We start from the raw sequence: 21,414 nt of genomic DNA on the forward strand, positions 1-21,414 counted from the left end.
CTTGACTGTTTTCATGGCATAGTGAAGTTGTCAACACCTTTGAGTTGGCTTCCAAAGTCCAATTGGAGGATTGTTTTGTCCCTTGTTGAGTCCTTATTAACTGTTTAGGGTTTGTGACAAGCAGAGCAAGAGTTCCACTGGAAGGTCATGGCACCCACAAGTCAGGATATGTATATTTGCATGATATACACACAGACTCGCCCAGCTTAGTCCTTTGTATAGTATTTTATAATGCTTCTACTTTGAATGTTGGAGGACTGATGTATTGAGCAGGCTTGAACATTATATTATTCCCTGCTTCCTAACTCAGCCATAAATCCAAAATAAACCTGGGTGGTTCTAGTTAGCCAGTCTGCCCTTGTGGAAAGGGAAGAAACTAACTTGATGACAAACCTAACTTTGGTGACGAACACCCTAATCCAAAACACTTCAAGCAATGCCAGGAATCCTGATCCTGTTCTATCCCTTTGAGATACACTCTTTTGAGTTCCAAATATCTGTTGGAGATCTTGGAAAAGAAAGTGGGGCAAAGCTCTGCGAAACCTATGAAACCATATGCTGAACAGGAGAACTAAAAAAGTTTAAGAGTTGTAGACCATGTGCTAGAATTGGTCCTGAGTTTCATGTTTGTTCATGGAATAGGTTATTACTTAGGCTATGTAAAATACTTCCCTCACATACACGCTTTTCTCTGAAGAGAGTGCCTAAGCACAGGATAAAATACTGTGTTGAGTAAATGCTAGGGTTTTTCTTTCATGTACACTATTATCTGGTCCAGGACTGAATAAGCAGTAAAATGAGTCATAAACATGAGAGGTTGTTTGCAAGAATTTACTACTGCAAATTCTATAAAACTGTAATGATCATAGACCATGCTGGTGTTTTATTTAGATCTTTGAGGCTGCTTTAAGCCTACCTTTTCTGCGGGTTTCTAGTGTGATCCGATACAGAGCACAAGAGTGCAAAGTAACAGCTAGTTATTCCTGTAGCAGTTTTGTAATCTATGGCTGAATTGATTGAATTGAATTGAACTTCAGGAAGTTGGTAGTCCTGCCTCTGGCTGCCACCTTAGAACCTCCTACCACCAGTTATATCGTATCACATCAGTAACCCTGTTTACTTTGGCAGATCAGAAGTGTCTTCAATCCATTTGCTGGTTTTGGTTGGGATAGAATTAATTTTCTTCATAGTAGCTGGTGTGGAGCTATGGTTTAGATTTGTGCTGAAAACTGTTAATAACCCAGGGGTGTTTTATTGCTTAGCAGTGCTTACACACAGTCAAGGCCTTATTTGTTTCAAAGTGATTTGTGCAAAAAGAACATAATTGATATGGAGACTGAGACACTTCTGTCTTCAAGCCAATATTTTCAGAATGCTTCAGAAAAGCATGAGCCTTTGAGAATCAGGCTTCAGAATAGAAACAGACAGCCTTAATGGTACCTGTCACTAGCACTCTAGATCTACAATGAGATGAGACTGGGAAAAGACTGATTAACAGTGTGGCTTAGCTCAGAACAGCTGAGGAGGTTGCTGTTCCCATCTGTCCATCTGCCCCTGCTGCAGAGGCATCTTCTCTGCCTGTGAGTCAGCTTCTGAATTCTTTTTACCACATGGCATCACCACCACAGTTCACAGTGGTATCTTAGGGCAAAAAGAATCCATCCTTAGCATCACCACCCTACTTCCTTCTTTTTCCTTCACTAAATATCATACTTTAGGTGGCACTTCATTCGGGAGAAGACTGGCAAGTAGGAGAGTCATCATGTCATAGGGAAAGTGACTGACAGTGATAAATTCATCAGCTATCTGAAGCTAGACCATCTTTGTTCATCGGGCAGAGCCTTCCTTCCTAATGAAAGCAGTAACAAAATTTGATTGTGCAGCACTAACCTAACTGATGACCTTCTGGTTTTGGAATTATTTGGTTGCTGATAAAACCTCAGTATTCTTCTAGTCTTGGTGTTCCCTTATTTCTGTGGGATGAGAGCAGGGGGAACAGGGAGCACAGATGTTAGTGTTGACTTTCTCTTACTGTTCTGAAGCAGGCTGTTTCAATTGAATGCTTGTTCCATACAGGAAGCACTCAGGAGGGGAAAAGACAATGCTCCAGAAGTGGCAGGTAAGCTAAACCTTGGCTGCACATGGTTAGGCGAAGAATTTCAGCACCTGTCTGTATGCCTGCACACAGATAGGTGTGTGTGTGTGTATGCATGTACTTCAAGGCCTAAGCTTTTGTTTCGCTGCTGGAGGTGAGGTTATTGGCAAGAGGAGCAGAGTATTTACATCTGGTTATTGCAGAGGTTTTACTCCTCCTGCTGTGAAACATATGGTGCTACTGTCTGGCAGATTAAGTGTGATATCATGCACATTTTTAAACTGAGACCAAAGACAGCCACCTAGTTGAATGACTTCACAGATCATCTGTACATCTAAATCAATGCACCTCTTTTTTTCCCAGATGTTTTACTGAGCTGAGAGATGCATTTGCTTTCCTGTACCCCTGATCTTGGTAACTCAAGAAACACTGAAGAAATCTATACCTTCTTGTTTATATGTAGCACTTAGTGCAGCCTTTTCTGTATAGGCAGTTGTCCAGGATTTTCCAATATGCAGACTACCTGCATTTGGCTCACTTTTAAATTGGGGAAAAGAGCTCTGTTATGCAAATGCAGCATAAAAGTACTGTGTGATTATAGACAAATGCAGATGGCCTATCTGAGGAAGAGCCAGAATAAGGACAGATTCAATTGAGTAGATTGTTGTATAAGAGATATTGTGCCAATCTGAATGGCAATGGATGATTAATTGCACTATTTATAATTCTTGTCCTGGTGGACCTGGGAACCACAGGGCTCCTAGAGTACCTTTGAGGCATGGTGCTCAGGAGTGGAGTTAGATCTTAATACTTGTTTCTTTTCTTTGTCAGAAAAGGGAGATCAGCAACTTTGATTACCTCATGTACCTGAACACATTGGCTGGCCGCAGCTATAATGATTACATGCAGTATCCTGTGTTTCCATGGGTCCTCGCTGACTATCACTCCGAGGTCAGTGCTTGCTGCAGCTTTCTGTGCTTTCTGTGGCAGCAGCCATATGAAGGTTTGTTGAATGATGCCATTGAAGCAGAGGGGCCTAGACCAAGGGTTCTAAATTTGAGATAGTTAATCTGAAATGTGTTGATTCTTCATAGAATAGCCTTATCTTCAAATCAGCATGCTGAGGAATCACGTTCTGCCTCAGAAAGGTGTATGAACATCTGTTAAAGACATATCTAGTTAAGGAAAGGCTGCATTGGCTCAGCACACAGCCTGAGATGGGTTTCTGTGACCCCTGACAAGGCGGTTTGGAGAAAAATGCCTTGACAGCAGTTTGCAACCTGCCAGATCATTTGTGAACCTCTTTGTGCATCTTTCAGTGGCACATGCTGCCACTCTTTCCAAGTGCTATCCCAGTTCTGGAGATGAGAGTTTTAGTAATGAATCTGTGACCTCCTTGTACAGGTGAAACTTCCAACGCAGCTGTGCTGTTGTCCAGTGTCACTGAGCTGAACATGATGTCTAAGACTCTAAAAATCTACATCTTTGCTGGTTTTGCTTTTCAGACACTAAACCTCACTAATCCTCATACGTTTCGGGACCTGTCGAAGCCCATGGGAGCACAGACTGTGGAGAGGAAACGCAAGTTCATCCAGCGCTACAATGAGGTGGAGAAGAGTGAGGGTGAGTGGTTTAGGACATTAACAGACAGCAGAGGCTTGAGGCCCTGAAGCCTTTAGGGATGCTCATGAATCCCTTGGAAAATGTCACCCAAAAACTTTCCAGAACTGTGGCTAAGGGAAGCACCATGTCGAGGTGATCCGCTCACTTCTGGATACAAACTGGTTGAGGATTCGAATAGAAATTACTCCTGCAACTACTGCCTTATGTGCCTTTTACTGCTGCATTCTGTCCACTTCCCTTGGGCAGGAAGAGAGGCTACAGCAAAAAGCAATATTCCTTGGAAAAGACTGTGCTGTTAGCCAAGCTGAACACATTAGTCTCATTTGTTAGCTAAGCTACATACTTAAGCTACATACTGCTGCATGCAGCTTAGCTAACAGCTACTTTAAGAAAAGGAAACAGGATGCTGAGGCTGTTAAACTGTGGAGATCAAGACTTTTTCTGGCACTAATGGGGAAAGGGATGGTCTAGAAAGTGAAAGGCCTTATTTTTCAGAAACTGTAATGTGGAAGGCACAAAAAGAACATACAGAGATGGCAGCAACTGTCCCTGTTAAATGCAAATATGCAAAGTGTGCTTTTGCTTACAGATTCTTGAAACATATCTGCTTTACAGACCTGCTGCCTATTTAGTTGTGCTATGGTAACTGGATGCTATGGACTTGAATTGGTGATATTTTGCAGTGGAACATTTCTGTCCAATTTCCAGGAGACCTGTCAGCGCAGTGCCATTACTGCACTCACTACTCATCAGCAATTATAGTGGCATCTTACCTGGTCCGAATTGAGCCATTTACCCAGACCTTCTGTTCTCTGCAGGTAAGGGGGCAAGAGAGCTTCAATACTACACCTCAGTATGAACCATGTAACAGATTATAGTGGTTGTGTAGTGTAGGGGGACTAATTCTTTTGACATTTTCTGTGGACTCTGGGCTCAGCAAGGGCTCTCTGCTATGTCTGTTGAATTCAGTGAAAATATCTTCATGGGAGCATGACTGATGCCTGATGATCTTGTTTTCTTTAAAGGGAGAAGGTTTATTTACTTTTGGTCCTGTGATGCTTTTTGCGAGAGCTGAGGCATATAATCACTTAGATAATGTTTTACTATCTGTCTAAACAGAAGCTTCTGACTTTGGGGCACATGAGGCTTTCATGGTAGGTATTCTAAAATCAAGTGTCCATACATTAATGCAGCTATGGGCAAGAACTTGGGGTTGGCTGTTGTGGCATAGAGAGCATCTCTGGGCCATTTGAGGATGCACAAGTTCTAGTGGGTGGGGAATGATAGGGATCATGGGATCAGCTCCCTGACAGATGGAGAAGTGGAGTGAGGCTACATCCACTGCTCCAGAAGGAATATTTTATTTTAGCTTGTTTTGAACTTGGCACTGTTTGACAGTGCCAAAAGCATTCACCATGAAATTTAATTTCCTAGAAAATGAACTTTGACCCTGCCTTTCCCAGCTGGTCAGCATAGAGGGGCACCAAATTTCCTGTTTGCTCCCTTCAGCTCCATCAGTTGATGATGCACAAGCACAGACGGGGGCTTTAGCAGATAGTTGTTCCCTTTATTCTGTAGTATATGTTGTGTTATAGCATGGTCTGCCAGGAGGACAGATCCTTAAAAGTGTATTTTTTAAGGAGTGTCTTGCTGAAATGTACCTATCCTTATGGAGCAATGTGAGACAACATGACCAGAACATTCCACACTCAGAGACTTCTGTATGTACGATAAAGGCTGGCCATGCCTCCTGCAGCTTTCCAAGTGCTTTCCTGTTGTGCTGGTCTTTATTTTTTTTCTTTTAATGAACTAATACAAATAAAGCGCTGTGCTAATTAAGTAATAAGCCCTATGATATTGGCTGTTACCAGCAGTAGCTGATGGGTTAGTGAACCACCTGAGGCAATAGTTACCATCGCACTCTGTGAGCCATATGTTAGCTGCAGTCATGAATGACTGCAGAGCAGTTGTTTCTTGTAAACAACAAAGACTGCTGTATCTCACTGGCACACTTTTCATGCATAACAAGTTCCCAGTCTGTGTAGCTGCTTTACAGCTGTGATTATGTGTGATTAGCAGGTAACCAGTGTTTTTTGTGGGGATAGTTGTCTTCAAAGGCTGCTGAGAACTGAAGCACTCAATTTTGTCTGGATATGGATACACTGAAACTGTTGAACTTTTTCCATTCTCATTCCTTTGCTCTTACGTTGTTGCATGTTCAGCTGAGCTCATTCCTGTCATTTCCCCCAGGTGAGTGGTCCTGTAGGGGCATAGGAATTGCTGACTGTGAGACCTAATTGTATTATCAAGGCAAGAGCAGGTTGGAAAAGGAGTACTCCCAAACTTAAGACCTTAAAAGGGTGTTGAGCTGGGAGCTGTGAAGGCTTCTAAGCATATTAAAAAGAGGCAAAGACATGCTTATAACTGCAAACTGCCAGTCTGAATGCACAAGAAGTGCGACAACTTGGGTGCAAACCATGTGAGAAATCGGGGTTGGTGTAACGTTTCGCAAGATTTCCACATGACCACAGAAGAAGGCAGTGGTGAAGCTTTGCTTCTAGTAAGGGAGCTAGCTGTACAGGAGTTTACAAAACCTTATCTCATGTTTCATATAAGTGTATTGAGATCTGACTCTGGAGAAAAGTGTGTATGTGCTTTGCATTATTGTACTGGAATGGGTGAAAAACTGGCTTGTCGGACAGCTGTTGAAGGGTACCTTACGCTTCACCTTAGTCAAGTGCCCCCGCAATCCTTTCAGGAATTGGTCTCAGTATGACAAAAAGCAGCAAAGATTTCTGTGTTTAGTGTCTCTGTTGGAAAGGCATTCTAGAACTCCATGGCCTCAATAATTAGTGAGACTTGCTTCTGATTCAACTTGGCTTTTTTTTTTGGCCCTTATATTCTTATCCCACTGGTGTTGCATTTCAGCTTGCAGGCTGATCTTTCCTGGCATTTGCCTCTCATAGCTACTTACAGAGAATAGGGTTCTTACTTTTTATTGTGTTCTGACTCTTGAGCAGTCATTTAAGCACTGTCTGAAAGTAATTGCTTCTTAGCATCTCTGGGCATGTGGTAAGACTTTGCACCTTCACAATTATCTCTTAGAAACACTTTGAGGTCTTTGGGTTTAAAGCACCACCAAGTATCAGTGATGCTTAGGGTCATAAGCATGAGAAGTTCTAACTTCTCTCTAGAGATCACTTCGACTAGTTGCTTTGTGTATACCCCACTGAACTCTAGTTTTAAAAAGCGTATTTTGATAGTATTTCTGATGACAGTGTTAGGCCTCTACTGAAAAGAAAGAAAACAGAGACTTGCTATGTTTCAGAAAAGCCATGAGAGTTTGTGTCGACTTGCAATCTAAAGGCATAAAGCAATTCTTGATACTCCTTTTTCCCTTTCAGTGCAGTTTTTGCATTCAGAGAGAGAGAAAACTCATTAATTCTGATATAAATATATGCAAATAAATTTATTAATATAGGAAATGGGAAAATCAGTTATTGCTTCCTTTATAAATAATACAGGCTTAAGTTTTAAAGATATTACTTTTCCCTAAAATGAATTAGACAGCCAGGGAAAAAATCACATTTTTTCATGGTGGTAATATCTTTAACCAGATTTGTCGCGCTAACAGCATTTCCTATGTATATATTATTTTTATTTAATACAGGTAATCTTTTTATTACAAATCATATTGTTTCTCAGGAGATTACGATCCGCTCTCATAAAAGCTGCAAAAAAAGATGAAAAAGCATCAATCACCACCAGACACAGCGTGCTGTGTGCAGATTAAATATACAAAGCCCTTTAATATGCTTCAATGAGATACTTGTTAGCTGTTGATTTATTTATAGTCCTTCTTCTACTCTGTTTTAATTTCAATTTGAATTTGACTCCAAGGGTCCCTGCCTAATAACAATCAAGAACAAGATGACCTTGTGCATCAGATTAACTCCAGCTAGGCTTACTCACATGATTAGCCACTTTCTTACTCAATCCCTTGAGTGGGTGTGGGAAGGCTTCACAGTTGTCAGTGGTATAAGGAAGAAGGTCAAGGGGATACAGCATAACTATGCTGTCATTTAGAAATGGGGCTGGATCAAAAGCTGGGTCAGAATTCACCTCAGGGGAAAGAGGGATGGGTCTTTCCATCTGGAATATATGTTGACTTTTGCTGAGAGTCTGTCTCAAAAGACAAGCAAAGAGATGTGGCTTCAGAATTTACGGTTTATTGCCTCCTGTGTTTTGACAGATTATCCATGAGGGTAGTTTTTTCCTAACAAAAGATACTGCAAAAGTTATTTCTTGACTTGCAGTTTGCAGACTTAGCAGAGTTTGTAGATCCAAAGGAGTTGCATCATAAGTGTGCAGGTACTCAAGCAGTCAAAAGGGCAGTACTTCTTACCATCAGGAACCAATCTGGCAATTGCTGTACGGGGTTCATCTGGTCCATGGGAGTGGGATCCCATGCATACAGCATGAGGATCCTTAGATGTTATTTTTGTATTTAATACACTGCAAATCAAAGCTTCAGCTGACTGTTGTGCAGGACAGCATCCTCCTCATCCAGCACATGCAACAGTCTACAAGCAGAGAGAAAACTAACCAAAAGTGAACAAATTTTCCTAGGAAGTCTGACACAGACAGAACCTGACTGCATCTCACATTCATAAACAGATTTACTCTTGCAACAGCTCTGGGTTTTAGTGTCTTCATTTTGCAATCTCAGTGGCTTATTCCTTTTGCCCACTGAAACAGCTTTGAGGATTGAATGGTTGAGGATAAACAGTCATTCATACTTTTTCACTGCACTGCAGAACTATTTAAAGTTACTTTTCTATCTCTGTCAATCTCTCTTGAGCTCTGACAGTGAGACGTAGTGTTATGTCTGATGATGTATAATTCAAATTAGTTAATCCCAATAAGAAGTACCTGTATTAGCGTGGGAGCATGCAGGAGCTGGGCAACTATATTGCTGACAGAACCTGAACTAGGTATTAAGAAACAATTTGGTTCTGTCACATAAACTGTTAAAAAGTCAGCTATTTCCTGAAACAGCTTGTTCTTTCTGACAAACTCATTCAGACCATAGAATCATAGAATAGTTAGGGTTGGAAAGGACCTTAAGATCATCAAGTTCCAAACCCCCTGCCATGGGCAGGGACACCTCACACTAAACCATCTCACCCAAGGCCTTGTCCAACCTGGCCTTGAACACTGCCAGGATGGAGCATTCACAACCTCCCTGGGCAACCTATTCCTGTGCCTCACCACCCTAACAGGAAAGAATTTCCTCCATATATCCAATCTAAACTTCCCCTGTTTAAGTTTTAACCCGTAAGATGATCTCTAAAAAAAAACCTGATTTGGTTATTTTCATTATTGTAGAAATTTTATGTTAAAATAAATCCTTTCATGCTTAATGTAGGAATCCTTACGGAAAAGTAAACCTGGATTTTCACAAATGCCTACAGTATCTGCAATCCCATTAGAAAATCATGCATGGTTCTAATGTAAGGCATATAGGCTTCATTCACTGAGTTAGTTATTTATTTTCTTTCTTCTCAAGGCCTTGCTTCAGAGTGATGTCCTCTGCTACTAAGGCTGCTTTCGCCTAGCATTTGACTCTCATTAAACTAAATGTGTTTAAATGCTCTCAGGATGTGAGGTAGTTTGTTTCTCCTTCCTAACACACGAATTCTGCTTGAGACCCAGATGTTCTTCCTTTCTTCCTCTCTTTATGCTGTCCTTCCATCCCATAAGGAATGAACAGTCCCTGCAGGCTCCTGCCCACTGTGCCTTTCCTCTTTGGCTGTATCTGATGAATGTTATTTCAGTGGTACCCCCACCTCCTCCAAATTTTTTCACGTGTATAATTGTTCACAACTGTTTGGGTCATAACTGAAGTGAAAGCACTGAAGTTGTGTCAACTGCTTGCAAATCACTTCAGGGAAAAAGGAATTAATTACCCTCAGAATCTTTAGTGATGGGTATGCTGATATTCTCTGGTTGCCCGTGATTATTTCTGCTTGCCTTGTGTTACTGAAAGCTATGCTAAGACTCCAAGATTCATGGTATTCTCAACCCACATATCTACAAATTAGGTCTAAGACAGTCCCTAATAAAAGATCAGTAAATAGAGTTGGGACAGATCTTGAGATACCACCTAATCAAATATGTGATAAGGTAATTATTGCAAAGTTCGTTAGGATTCTGCATCTGCTTTTTATTTAACAGATTATTCACACTGCAGTCTTTCTTTCTGTCTCCATTTCACAGGGCGGGAGTTTCGATGTTGCTGACAGGATGTTTCACAGTGTCAAGAGCACATGGGAATCAGCATCAAAGGACAACATGAGTGATGTCAGGGAACTCATCCCTGAATTCTTCTACTTGCCAGAATTCCTAACCAATGCAAATCACTTTGAACTTGGTAAGTTCTAGCAGGGACTTCAGTGCTCCCCTTCTGCTCCGCAGCATTCTGCCAGGGAAAATGATGCAGATCATATGTTGAGAGTTGATCCCTTGACTGTGTGGACTGATGAAGCTCTCCAGCAATAAGAGATTAATTTTTATCAAAATAAGGCTACAAGAATACAAGCTTCTGATAGCTGAATGATATCAGAAGAGCCAAATTTCTAGCTCAGAAAGGATTGTATTTCCTCTTAGTTACTATACAAAGGAGTTGCACATTTTGTCAGACAAAGGCAGATTTCTATATAAGCAATCTACTTGGCTGCTTTTGAAAATTTGGGCTGTATCATCACATCTATGTTGCCATGAACAATATATTAATTTGAATTTTGGAGGCAGATGAATTATTAAATGGTGTCAATGAAAGGTGAGGCTTTTTAAAATCTGATGGGAGATCACAAGGTGATTAAATTTGCTAAATGTCCTCACTGTCATCCTGAAAGGTTCTGTAGAAGTTGCATGAATTTGATATACTGTCCCTGACCTCAAGCAGCATCATAATCCCTTCTGGATGTGCACTGTCTCTAGACCTTTCTGCATCAGTGATGGAAGGTCAGAGAGAATCCAGAAAAAAATATAGTATTCAGAAATAGGTATGGCAGTCACAATTCACTTCACTTTACAGGAAATTCACAACTCAGTGAAATGAGACGTTCTAAGATAACAGCAGAATGGAAAAAAAGGTGTTAGAAGATTGTTAGAAGATAAGAAAGCATTGAAGTAGTTTTATCCTGAGAGGAGTCCAAGAAACAGAGCCTGGCTGAAATCAAGTTCCAGAGACTGACCTGAGTGGAATTAAGGGACCTAAAAAAGACATGAGAATCTTGACAGTAGAAGACAAATATAGAGGAAGATTTTACAACAGGCAAAGCCAAGAACCTAAGTCTGTTCATCGCTACACCATAAAGAAACTTGCAGTTACAGACCTGAGCCTCAACTTAGATTTTAATTCATCCAGTTGCGCAACCCTGTGCTCTGATTTAAGAACACATGCTTGCCTTCTGAAAGGAATCAGATTGCAAAAGTCTTGAGAACATAATCCCTCTGAGTGGTAGATTTAGTAGGAATATCTGGCAGTTAGACCCACAGGATTATGTATAAAACCAAAGTTGTGCCAACAGGTTTGTCTTGTCTGAGTTTGCAATCTGTGCTAAAATGGTTTGTGCTGAGAACATGCTTATTTTTACTGTATTAGTGACAGTTACTAGAACATTTTCTCAGTGCTTTATTACTGGATCAGAATTCCCAAGAGAAATTGTTTCTGCAGTATTCTGAGGCACTATATTTGATGTAGAACCTGAAACTTCATGTGAGAAAATCACCTTAATTTCCTTTGACTTCCTTGTTTTAGAAAAGCTACAATATAATTCTCCCTTTGTGATTCCTGCAGGTTGCATGCAGGATGGAACAGTGCTGGGAGATGTGCAGCTTCCTCCTTGGGCAGATGGGGACCCCCATAAATTCATTCTCCTACACAGACAGGTCAGTGAACATTAGGATTTGTGATAAAATGCTGAACTGGGTCCCAATAAAAATGAAATTCTGAAGGCCAAAGTCACAAATCAAAATATTAGCTGCAAATGCATCCTGCCTGTGTGGAGTTTGTGTGAGTTCTTAACTTTCCATGTCTGCTTGTCTGCCTAACAATTCACCCTGAAACAAAGCCAACTTTCCACAGCAGGTGAGGTTTGTATCTAGGTCTGTGGTACGGATCTATTTCAGCCCGTAAGTGGATGTGAACATAACGTAATGCATACAGGTAGCATTTGTATGCATACAGTTTCATGTTGTTGCTAACCAGCTCTGTTTTTATTTAAATTAGCTACTTCCATCTAAGTCATGCCAGGACTGCAATTATTTTTTTGTTTTGGAGGGAAAAGCTAATGTGACTTCCTGCCTTTAATGGAGTCAGCCTTGGCAATTCGAAAGCAAATAGCTTTAAGGTCTTGAGACTTACTGCAATTAGTGCTATCTATTAATAGCTAGCAAGTCTTAACTTCTGTATGATGTCACTTGCTATGTAGTAGTGAGCGCAAATGCAATTCTGTATGAAAGATGGTGCACTGAACACAGACTGCAGCAAACTATCTTGGTGCAGGTCTCTTTGTTATTGCTAAAAAGAGGAGGGGCTGTACTACTGTGCCCCTGTATTACCTCAGCAGATTTCCTCTGGCAAAAGGAGTCAATCTGTATTTGCGAGTGCATGCAGACTGTTGATGTGTACAAAAAGTATGATGATTCTATTTGTTAGCGTTGGTGGAACTAAACAAATAGTCCACGATTTTCAAGGCATTGTATCGTCTTGCTTTGTCATGTACCTTCAGTTTCTGCCTCAGTGGGTTCTTCTCACCTCTCCTATGCTATGCAGGTCCTGCCCTTGGGGGTTCAGCTTTCACTCTCTATGATCTCTTTGTAGGTGATTGTATCCAAACTTGTGGATACAACTATCTTCTCTATTTTGGTATCTCCAAACAAGGCTTTCCTCAGCTGACCTCTCCAAATGCTGTTTTAAATTCTCTGACCTCTGACCTGAGTAAACATGGATATGATCTAAGCCTGTGCTTGCCACATTTTTGTGTAGTAGTCCTGCTTTCATTTCTTTTTCAGGACAGTTGAGTATATAGTGAGATATTTAATTTTTTGGCTTTATCAATTAAAAGGTTCCTGTTAGTCTCTCCTGTGAATTCATGACCTGAACACTTCATATCTGTGTCAGAACAATAATGCTAAAAAATATTTAAAATAAGTTAAATTTCTGTCTTGCTACTTTACTTTTTTTGAAATGGATAACTTGTCCATATATTTATTAAAAATGTTGTTTTCAATCATTTGAAAATGTGATTAAAAGTAGATATCTACCACTTTACCACTTTTTTTCCCCAGAATCCTGCCTCTAATATATGAAAAATTGTGAATTAATGGTATTTCAAGTTATGTGGTGTGGAGAATAGCTGCTTACTATTATTAGCAGGTCTCAAGTATCTCCATGCCTAGTGGCTTGACTGTGGTGTGCTGCCACACAGTTTAGTAACCTAAGCCAAGCCAGCGCATTGAATTTACAACATATTCAGTAACTAATTAGTCCCTTTGCGGAAGCTACATTAATCTTCTTGTCGTTTGTTTTAATTTCTATTTGTGTAGCAGTTACCTGTGTAACTCGGATCACAGCCCCATATTACTGGTCTGACAAGAACATAGTGGGAAGACCTGCTGGGGAAAAAAAATGTGTGGAAGAGCTTTTCAGCAGAAAACTAGCCAAGTTGAAATGGGAGTATGTTGGTAGTAACAAGAAAATTTCTCAATAAATCCTTTCAACTTTCTTTGTTATCAGAAAAAAATAAAATGAAGTTTTCATTGCAATGTTTATATTAGCTTACAGGTTTGTCCTGGGTTCAGCAGTAGCAGGCATGTTTCTCCTTCTTGGTAGCTGGTGCAGTGCAGTGTTTTGACTTTCGGCCTGGGAACAGAACTGATAGCGATGTTTTGGTTTGGCCAAGGACTTTGTGAGCCTCATGCTCTGCCAGGGAGGAAAGGGCACGAAGGGTTGAGATAACGACAGATTTGACTGGATTAATAGTCATTCGTCACAATGCTGATTTATTGGCTCTCAGAGTTGTTCTTGTCGATCTCACAGCTTCAGAATGTAACTTACTTAGAGCCGGTATTTGCTGTGTTGGTGTTTATCAAGTGTGGGGCTTGGGCCTCACTGTGCTTTATGGCAATGGCTTGTAATACGGGTGGGCTCCAGCAGCAGGGCGGGACGGACGTGGCCGTGGACTTGTACCTGGCCGTCCGGCTGCTCTTCACCGCCCTGGCCCTCACCCTACTCTCCATCTTCGTACGGCTGCGGGGAGCCGAGGGGGAGCGGCCCCAGGAGCCGGCGGCTGCTGAAGCGGCCCGGGAGAGCTGCTCCGGGGACCAAGGGGCGGCGGGAGCGGCGCCGGAGGCCGCGAGGGGACGGCTGCCGGTGGAGGAGGTCGGGGCGATCGAGGAGAGGAAGGAGGCGGCTGCCGAGCAGCGGGAGGAGGCGGCGGAGGAGCCGAGCCCCGCGGAGGAGCCCAGCCCTGCGCCCGAGCCGAGCCCCGTGGCCGAGCCGAGCCCCGCGACGGCCGAGAGCATTCCCCGGCAGCCGCCCGCCGAGCCCCAGAAGGACGCAGGAGACCACGCAGCATTTCCCAGCAAGGCAGAGGAGGAAGAGCTGGACTCAGGAAGAGAGAAGCTGGTGGTGGGAGAGAGCACAGCAGCTACACCAGCCCCAGTGACAAGTACAGCAGCTACACCAGCCCCAGTGACAAGTACAGCAGCATCAACTGAGACTTCTGAAGGTTTCGAATGGCCTTTGGGTATCCTTGGGACCTGCCTGCTTATTGTGATGGGGATCAGCATGTTGGCACACACACAGGCTGTGTTCTACCCACAACCATTTTGTCTGATCTCAAAAGTTAAGCAGAGTCAGGTTTGGGTCTTGTCTGGGGTTAGACGAGGATATAGGGGGACCAAGAGATTTTCCCCAAGGCTGGACAGTGATGAGTGGCAGGGTGTGTGGGACAGTATGGGCAAGTATCTAGTCCACTGGGCCCCTCCAGTGCTTTGGAAGCGTCGGAGATGGAAGGCAGCTGTATGGAGTCCCCAGCAGCAAGCTGCAGAAACTGCTTAAGGGGACAGTGAATTATTTTAAGCCTGGTGGGCCCATGGCACTTCAGGCCATCAGAGCAGAGATGCAACACAGAGATGGAGTCACGATCGAGGGGTGGACTTAGCAATGGACACTATTGCCCAGGTTATTCACGAGTGTGAACACTGCACACAGTCTCTCCTGCTCTGAAAGACTGTTACAAGTGATGGAGCCTGGCATCATGGACCAGATGGACGCAGCAGCTTTATAGCTACTGGTCCATGCACTTAGATAAGAGTGATGGCATATTGAAAATGTGGGATCTGAGCATGACGTGAATGGTATGGAATAAGGGGTGGATAATGTCCTGGGTTCAGCAGTAGCAGGCATGTTTCTCCTTCTTGGTAGCTGGTGCAGTGCAGTGTTTTGACTTTCGGCCTGGGAACAGAGCTGATAACAAGGATGTTTTGGTTTGGCCAAGGACTTTGTGAGCCTCATGCTCTGCCAGGGAGGAGGGGAAGCCGGGAGGAAGCAGAGACAGGACACCTGACCCAAACTGACCAAAGAGGTATTCCATACCACAGCACGTCATGGCCAGGATGTACCTGGGAGTTAGCCGGAAGGGCTGGGAGACTGCAGGGTTGGAGGAGGTATCGGTCAGAGCTTGGTCGGGCTTGGGGGGCAAGTTATCGGTCAGCTGGTGGTGAGGTGATGTATTCTCTTCCCTTGTTATTTCCTTTATCATTATTATCACAGGTGGTAGCAGTAGTGATCTGTGTTATACCTTAGTTACTAAACTGTTCTTATCTCAACCCGTGGGAGTTGCACTCTTTTCGATTCTCCTCTCTGTCCCTCCGGGAGTAGGGGGAGGGAAAGAAGGGCGGGAGTGAGTGAACGAGTTACCTGACTGGGTTTAAACCACGACAAGGTTGAACTGAAATAGTATTTTATAATGTAGCCGTTATAACTAATACTGTATGGTACAGGTATATAGCCTCATTCTTAGTAAAATAAAAGGATGTATTTTTTCCAAATTTGGAATTGGGGAAGGGGAGCAAATTTTAATACATGGGAAAACTTGAGAGCTGGGCTTTTTGTTCTGATTTGGAAAGAAAATATTATTCAGTCTCTGAATCCCTCCCAGAACCTAATTCTCATTTTTACATGTGCTTGCAACCGCATGATGATACACTTACAATGAGGAAGGAGATCCTTGTGTAAGTGCTGTGTCCACTGCAGGCTTGCTGCTTAATGTACAGTCCTTATTAAATGAAGAGTTGAGCTTAGGGAGTGTCCAATCTCTTCCCTTGTAGGGAAAGCAAGTCAGTGCTACCCACTGCAAATAGGTTTTGACCACTGAGGTCATGCAACAGTTCCCTGATGTTCCCCAGTGACTCTAGCAGAGGCATGGAGGTGTAGAGGCTCTCTGGTTCCTTTCTCTGCTCTCTCTCATGCTCTCCAAGATGCTTAGTCTCTGTTCTTCAGTTTCCCAAATATGGGAAAGACAACACTGTCCTTCCCTAACAGAGGTTGCTACAGACAGAAAAGCATGGATGCTTGAAAGCTGCTGTGAGTTTATGCTGTTGTTTTTTTAAAGAAAAACATAGGGAGAAATGCTGTCTCTCACATTGTGGCTTGTTTGGAATGTGAAGTACTGAGCTGTACTCTTTGCTGCTTGTGTAATGGTAAGCACTCTGAAGGCACTTAGATACGATGAGGAACATCTGCTTTTGCCTTACACTTTGGAGTAAGGGTGCAGTTTGGAAATTAATCTATCCATCATCCCTGCATAGCATGGGTTTGCTCTCATTGTAGAGCAATCTCAGATTGTGTGAACTACATTTGGGTTGGATGAAATGAAACCAAAGGCTGCACTTCAGTTACGCACTCCAGATGCTGGTGGCAGTCAGCCTGTTGGAGCAGACTAGACCTAGTTTCAAGTAAAGCTCCCACAGTGCATGTAATGGGGATACTGGGCCCTCTCTACCATCTGTTCTGTTCTACAGACCTGCTTCCACTGAGCTGCACTATTTGATAACATTGGCACAGCTGATAAAGCCGCACAACTTTTACAAATTAATTCAAATCTCCAATAGGAAGTGTCTAACACATGAAAAATCATGTTTATATACTCATATTCTTAATGACTTGCCAGACCTGATCACACCTTATGTATGGTCGCTGCAATATTCCCTTTTCAACCAAGGCTAGTGCTACGTGTTACACAGGAGGGTGCAAGAAATCTTGCTGTGGAAAGAAAATTGATTAGCCTGCCTGGGAAAGTTCACCGAAATGAAGAGCTAGAGTTCTTGAATTCTGAAAGGTGATAGTTCCTGTCTCCTCTGAAATCATCTGCCAGATGGGAATGTACTTGTTACTGGTATAACGATCATTTTTAGGAGGCTTCACAGAAAGTTTGGTGCATTAAACAGATCCAGGTTAACACTGTTTTGGTTATTGCTTTAAAGAATATGAGAGAGAATTGTTCTTGACATACAACTCTGGGTAGCGCCTTGTTTCACATTTAATAAGTTAGGAATCTAATCTACTGAAGAATTTATTTACTTCCTCCTTAGACTGCAAGTTCTTCCTACGTGGCTGGGCTTGTCATAGTGCTCAGTGAAATACTGAGAGGCTGCAGAGCTGCAGCTCTGTTGGTTGCTTTGTTTTTTCTCTGGCAGTGATGCCAGGCAAAATTTACAGTTTGTAATTCATAGACTAACTGCTTTTATTAATAAGGATGAGTTCTGAGTCTGTTCATAAGTGCTTTCCTGTTGTTTGCAGGGGACAAATTGTATGCTGTGCTTGTTCTCTGAGCTGCTGTGTGATCGTTATAGCTGTGGGCAGGGTCATTTAAACCAGCTGCACTGGGCTAACTGTCTGCTCTGTGAAATGAGCCATTTTTCTGGATCCCATTAGTTTGCTTATTTCTGCTGTGCTTTGGGTGGGATGGTCTGCTTGGGAAACCTTTAACTGAGCATCAGGGAGTATTGCACAGTCAAATGATTCGGAGATAGGAAAGTATTTTTAATAATGCTTAACTCTGCTGCTTGAATCATTGGGCAAGGCCATTTGGGAATACAAAAAATTTTGGTGAAGCAGGTGATGGCAGTACCATTTAGTGAAGCCTCATGGCTGGCTAACGTGGAGGTGGGAAAAGGTTCAATTCAGACTTGTGTCCACTGCTTCTGAGCCCACATTAGGGTGGATGTATTACCTTACAGTTTACCAGTTTTCTTCAGTAGTAGTTGTTTCTTCTAGTCTCATTAATCCATGCACCTGCCACCTGATCTAAAGATCAGACCCCAAGTTTTTCCAGGATAAGGAAATCTGATGCTGCAACTGTCTGCACCTGAGCCCTTCAAGGGTAGTAAATTTTTGATCAAACCCAGACAATCTTGAAACTTCTCTCATACAGCTGCCTCACTGCACCACAGCTCTGCTGGTCCAAAAGCCTTCCCTGTCTTGACTTGCAGCACTCCTTGCAATATCACTACAGGCTCTGCATTCTCTTTGCTGGTTCATGGCATGCAGCCTCTCCTGATGTATCCTTCAGACCCAACTTAAAGCCCCTCTTCTAGTCATCTCACTTCCAAATCTATGTATATATGTATCTTCTCAAATAAAGTCTCTGCTATTCAGTGGGTGTCTTGACTAAGACTGACTTCTTTCTACAAATAGAAATTCACCTGTGGTTTGTCTGTAGAGCCAAGTGGTGGTACCAAATGCTAACAAATGTTTTGCTCATTTAAACCATCTTGTTTATAGTAGCAGTATTGGGGAAGACATGATAGCACAGGCTTTAATGTATGCTGGAGGTTGGAGGGTGTGCAAAGATCTGTGGAGTGCTTGCACTTTGTTTTGTGAAACCTGTCTGTGTTGTCTCTGAGGATACTGCTCCTGCTGTTTGTGAAGTCAAGAATTCTGCACAATGTCCTTTCTTTTTCCATGGGGATCCATCTTACATCCCTCAAGAAGTCACATTCTATGAGGATGTGCTGAGAATGGTAGTATTGGAGGAACAAAAAATTTGAAGATTTCTTGCCGACAATTTAAGTCTCCAGCAAAGATAAGAGAGAGGCAATGCATTTATAACTGATACGCTCTACTGAATTAAATAATTTTCTTTCATTTTGAGGCACTGGAAAGTGACTATGTCAGTGCACACCTTCATCGCTGGATAGATCTGATTTTTGGCCACAAGCAACATGGTTCAGCTGCAGTGGAGGCAGTTAACACCTATCATCCTTACTTCTATGGAGACAAAACAGATCTTAACAACATTAAAGATCCTCTGATTAAGAGCACCATCCTGGGTTTTATTAGCAACTTTGGACAGATACCAAAGCAGGTACCACTTTATCTTAAGAATAAAGATCATAATTTATTTTGATGTTATAGTATTTCAACTGGAAAGCAAGAATAGAACCTTGTCTGATTCAAATCTGCTGAAACATGGGCTATAGATGTCTCCAGACTGTGTAACACATCGCTGTGCACCCACACATGTGTGACGCCACTTTTCAATCATGCTGTTCCTGTTGTATGCCATACAGCTGTGGCATCAAATCTGGGTTCTCCTTTGGTACAGCCACATGAGTAACCCCTAGTCTGGGAATTGGTACAGTCAAAGAAAAGCAGCTCAAAGTCTCACCTATGCTTTTATCTCTTCTTCCAAATTGCTGGGATTAGCTTCCTATTTCTGTGAGGAAGGGATGTAATCTGATGAAAATGTAATAAGGTTAAGATTTTATTGTAATGAAGAGGTTCATGTCCTAGAGTCTATGATTAAGGGTTTAAACAGTGTCTCTCCTGCATGATCTGTCAGAGAGATTAATTTTTCAATGCCATTCATTTGTTCTAGCTCTTCACAAAACCACATCCATCCAGGAATGCCCATGGGAAAAGCTTGTCAGGAAGAGAGTCTGTGCTGTCCCTTCACTCAAGTGGAATTCTTCCTCCTTTTATGAGCAGCCTACAAAATCTGAAGCTCTCACCAGTTACAATAAAAGGTGCTGTGGGGGCTGTGCTCCATTTTATGAGCTAATGATTACAGAATTCTTGGATGGGCTGAATCTGGCTTTTCAAGAGCACAAAAATAGTCACACAGCTTTGTATGAGTGGGTACCATCAAGATCCCTTCTGCCAATCACTATTTATGTGTTGTGAGTGGTCATTGAAAACACTCAAACAGTCAGGAGAAATTTTGAAACTTCTGTTGTAGAGTTCAGTACAAATTTATTTTATTTTATTTTATTTTTATTTTATTTTATTTTATTTGTAAGACACTTAAATCTTTTCTCTCTTCTACATTCTGAGTATGTTAAATTGAAACATAAATCTCACTGTTTTCCTTTCACGTTCTCTTCTTATATTTAACAGCAAAGTAAATACTGTCTGCATTTCTCAACTTCTTGATCTTCAAACCTTTTATTTTTCTTCATCTTTTTCTTAGTCTGCTGCTTTTCTTACCATGAGTAAGCCTGAAAAATTTCAGCGTCAATGTTTTCATCCTGTGGTCGGGTTCTTTACATCACACAGCTTTGTGGGGACAGAAGGGCTGTACTACAAAGGCTGTGAGTGACATGCCCAGCATCCTCTGTAGTGCATGGCATAAGGCAAGTCTGCCAATGAAAAGAAGCTTAATAACACTGCTGTTAAACAGTGTCATTATCATGTCCTCCTTTGGAGCACATCACTCCCACTGCATGGATTTATGTGGTCCATTGGCGAGGAGTATTTCCACTGTTCTGTCTGGAATCTCAGTTGTAGAGTCTATTTCTGTCTGTGGACCTAGCCACAGCACTGACCCCAGCTGTGGGACTTGCCAGTTTCACCACACAAGCTGTGCAAGGAGAAAAGTTAACTTAATTGCTCTAAACCCAACAGGATTAAATATGTTCTCTCTCTTGACAGACTGCCCCAAGGGAGCTATTGGGCACATTGTTCATACTGAGAAAGGCATTCTGGCTGTTGAAAAAAATAAAGTTTTGATTCCTCCTCTTTGGAACAAAACATTCTGCTGGGGATTTGAGGACTTCACCTGCTGCTTTGGCAACTATGGGTCTGAGAAGGTAAATAAGAAAAAATCTATGAAGAAAAATAAATTACTGATATGTTGTGGTCTTTGGCTGGTTTAGGCACCCATTTCAGAGGCTACTGGGAGCTGGTTTCAGAGGATGTTGTATAGGACTTCTCACAGTCAGGCTTTTCGAGGTGGATATCCCAAGAGAGTACAAAGTCATTCTACACTGCTCAAAAATGTAGGATTTCCTCTCTAAACTACCTCTAGTTTTCCTTCCAGTGACTGTGTTGTCCAGCAAAATGAAGGAGAAAACCCATTTCATATGTTGTAAGGACAATACAAGGTCTCCTGGCCACTGATCAGAAATTTCGTTTTGCAGAAATTTCTGCTGAAATTAAAATAGGACCCTCTGTCAATTCCCCTCTGGCTCACACGTTTAGCCCAGTGCATTCATTTAAAATAATGCCTTCTATTGTGGAAAGTTAATACTCTTATTTCTTTACTGTTAAAAATCAACAGTCTGTGTCATCACACTGCTTGCTAGGGCACTTGACAGGTCCAGTTTCTTCCTCTACCATAAAC

General features: G+C 42.1%; 1 protein-coding gene across 1 annotated transcript in view; it reads left to right on the forward strand.

The window, feature by feature from the left end:
* The window catches only part of WDFY4 (WDFY family member 4), a 154,667-nt gene that overhangs the window by 120,779 nt on the left and 12,474 nt on the right, over positions 1 to 21,414 (forward strand). The window contains exons 48-56 of the mRNA XM_062606841.1: positions 2,077 to 2,119; positions 2,927 to 3,046; positions 3,601 to 3,718; positions 4,427 to 4,536; positions 9,998 to 10,151; positions 11,583 to 11,674; positions 18,946 to 19,158; positions 19,672 to 19,819; positions 20,724 to 20,881. Of these exons, the coding sequence (XP_062462825.1) occupies positions 2,077 to 2,119; positions 2,927 to 3,046; positions 3,601 to 3,718; positions 4,427 to 4,536; positions 9,998 to 10,151; positions 11,583 to 11,674; positions 18,946 to 19,158; positions 19,672 to 19,819; positions 20,724 to 20,881 (1,156 nt within the window). The remainder of the gene's footprint in view (positions 1 to 2,076; positions 2,120 to 2,926; positions 3,047 to 3,600; positions 3,719 to 4,426; positions 4,537 to 9,997; positions 10,152 to 11,582; positions 11,675 to 18,945; positions 19,159 to 19,671; positions 19,820 to 20,723; positions 20,882 to 21,414) is intronic.

The sequence above is a fragment of the Pezoporus occidentalis genome, unplaced genomic scaffold (genome assembly GCF_034315485.1).
Source record: "Pezoporus occidentalis ecotype Australia unplaced genomic scaffold, CSIRO_AGI_Poc_V1 ctg98, whole genome shotgun sequence".
NCBI classification, from domain to species: Eukaryota; Metazoa; Chordata; class Aves; order Psittaciformes; family Psittacidae; genus Pezoporus; species Pezoporus occidentalis.